General features: G+C 55.2%; 1 protein-coding gene across 1 annotated transcript in view; it reads left to right on the top strand.

Moving 5' to 3' along the window:
- The first annotated feature begins 444 nt into the window (after positions 1-444).
- Positions 445-1,867, top strand: part of LOC140757103 (uncharacterized) — a 1,473-nt gene continuing 50 nt past the window's right edge. Inside the window, exon 1 of the mRNA XM_073092636.1 lies at positions 445-1,867. This exon is cut by the window's right edge and continues 50 nt beyond it. Within this exon, the coding sequence (XP_072948737.1) occupies positions 445-1,867 (1,423 nt within the window).

Below are 1,867 nucleotides of genomic sequence, written 5' to 3'. Positions count from 1 at the left end.
CCTAACCTAACCTAACCTAACCTAACCTAACCTAACCTAACCTAACCTAACCGAGCCTTCGACAGCGCATGGTGGCCCGCCATTAAGTGCAGACTCGCAGAGGCAGGATGCCCGGTGAATCTGAGGCGCCTCGTGGACAGCTATCTAGACCAAAGACAGGTACGGGTCAGATATGCTGGTGCCGAGAGTCACAGGACTACCACGAAAGGCTGCGTGCAGGGTTCGGTGGGGGGCCCAACATTCTGGAACCTCCTGTTGGACCCCCTACTGAAAGAGATTGAGGACATGGGAGAGCACGTCCAAGCTTTCGCTGATGATATTGTCCTAATGATATCCGGGGATAGCGGGGCTGAGACCCAGAGACGGACCAACGCGGTCCTCGAGCGTGTTCGGCGCTGGGGAGAACGAAATAAACTTAGGTTCGCGCCGCATAAAACCCAGGCAATGGTAATAACCAATAAGCTTAAATTCGACTCCCCGGCGCTGACCATGGGCGGGGTCTGCGTTGGGCTGTCTCGAGCCATCAAGATATTGGGCCTTACAGTGGATGACAAGCTGACGTTTAACGAGCACGTGGCGAATGTATGCCGGAAGGCCCTAAACTTATATAAGCAGCTTGCTAGGGCTGCTAAAATCCACTGGGGACTAAACTCGGAGGTCATTAGGACAATATACAATGCGGTCGTGGAGCCGGTCATAATGTACGCGGCGAGCGCATGGGCACCGGCGGCGCGCAAGAAATGCGTACGAAGGCAGCTCGACGCAGTGCAGCGGGGTTTCGTTCAGAAAATAGTAAAGGCGTACCGGACGGTCTCCCTCAACTCGGCTCTAATACTCGCTGGGCTGCTTCCGCTGGATCTTCGGATTCAAGAAGCAGCCGATCTTTATGAGATAAAGAGAGGACTTTCCCAGCGAGTGATAGGGAACCGAGAAGTGGAGAAGCCAGTCTGTTTTCTGGACATGCCTCACCCCGCACACGGCGGCGAGCTGTCTTTTGCGCATCTGCCTGGAGACGGGGAGCCAGACCAACCTGACGGTCGGAGCCTACATATCTACACGGACGGCTCAAAGATAGAGGGGAAGGTGGGAGCCGCCCTGTCCGTGTGGATAAACAACACCGAGACAGAGTCTCATCAGCTTAGTCTGGACTCGGTCTGCTCAGTCTACCAGGCGGAACTGCTGGCGCTCGAAAGAGCGACCGCGTTAGCGGCCGAAAGCGCGGCACAGGAGTGCAGCATTTTTTGCGACTCGAGATCGGCCCTCGAGACCGTAGTTAACAATGTCTCCCTTCACCCCATTGCGTTCAAAGTGCGACAGAATTTAACAACACCAAATATTCCACCCAAAAAACTGAACCTTTTTTGGGTGAAAGCACACAATGGGGTAGAAGGTAATGAGAGGGCTGACTCGCTAGCGAAGGATGCTGCACTCCGGCCACAAGGTGAAGTGTCCTATGACCGGTGTCCGGTTTCATACGCCAAGCGGCAGCTCCGGCTGAACACGCTTGACGAATGGAACCGGCGATATCAGAGTGGGACGACCGCCGGCATCACGCGTATGTTCCTCCCTTGCGCGCTGGAAGCATACAGGATAGTGAGGAAGTTGAGGCCGTTTGGGATCCAGACACAAGTCCTCACGGGGCACGGCGGGCTTTCCGAATACTTGCACCGCTTCAAGTGCAAGGAAAGCCCATCGTGCACGTGTGATCCCGACGTGCCGGAGTCGGTACCTCATATCCTGTTTGAATGTCCAGTCTTCGGGCGCGAGAGGGAGGACTTACAGCGAAAGCTTGGAGTGAATGTCGGGGAGAGCACGGTTGCGGAAATCATGGGGGGTAGAAAGAGGGAGCAATTTATGTTGTTTGCCG

This window comes from Epargyreus clarus, unplaced genomic scaffold, assembly GCF_041222505.1.
Source record: "Epargyreus clarus isolate Ecla_fem2 unplaced genomic scaffold, WU_Ecla_fem_2.2 ptg000045l, whole genome shotgun sequence".
In the NCBI taxonomy this organism is placed as follows: domain Eukaryota; kingdom Metazoa; phylum Arthropoda; class Insecta; order Lepidoptera; family Hesperiidae; genus Epargyreus; species Epargyreus clarus.
This window is presented reverse-complemented; position numbering and strand designations above follow the sequence as displayed.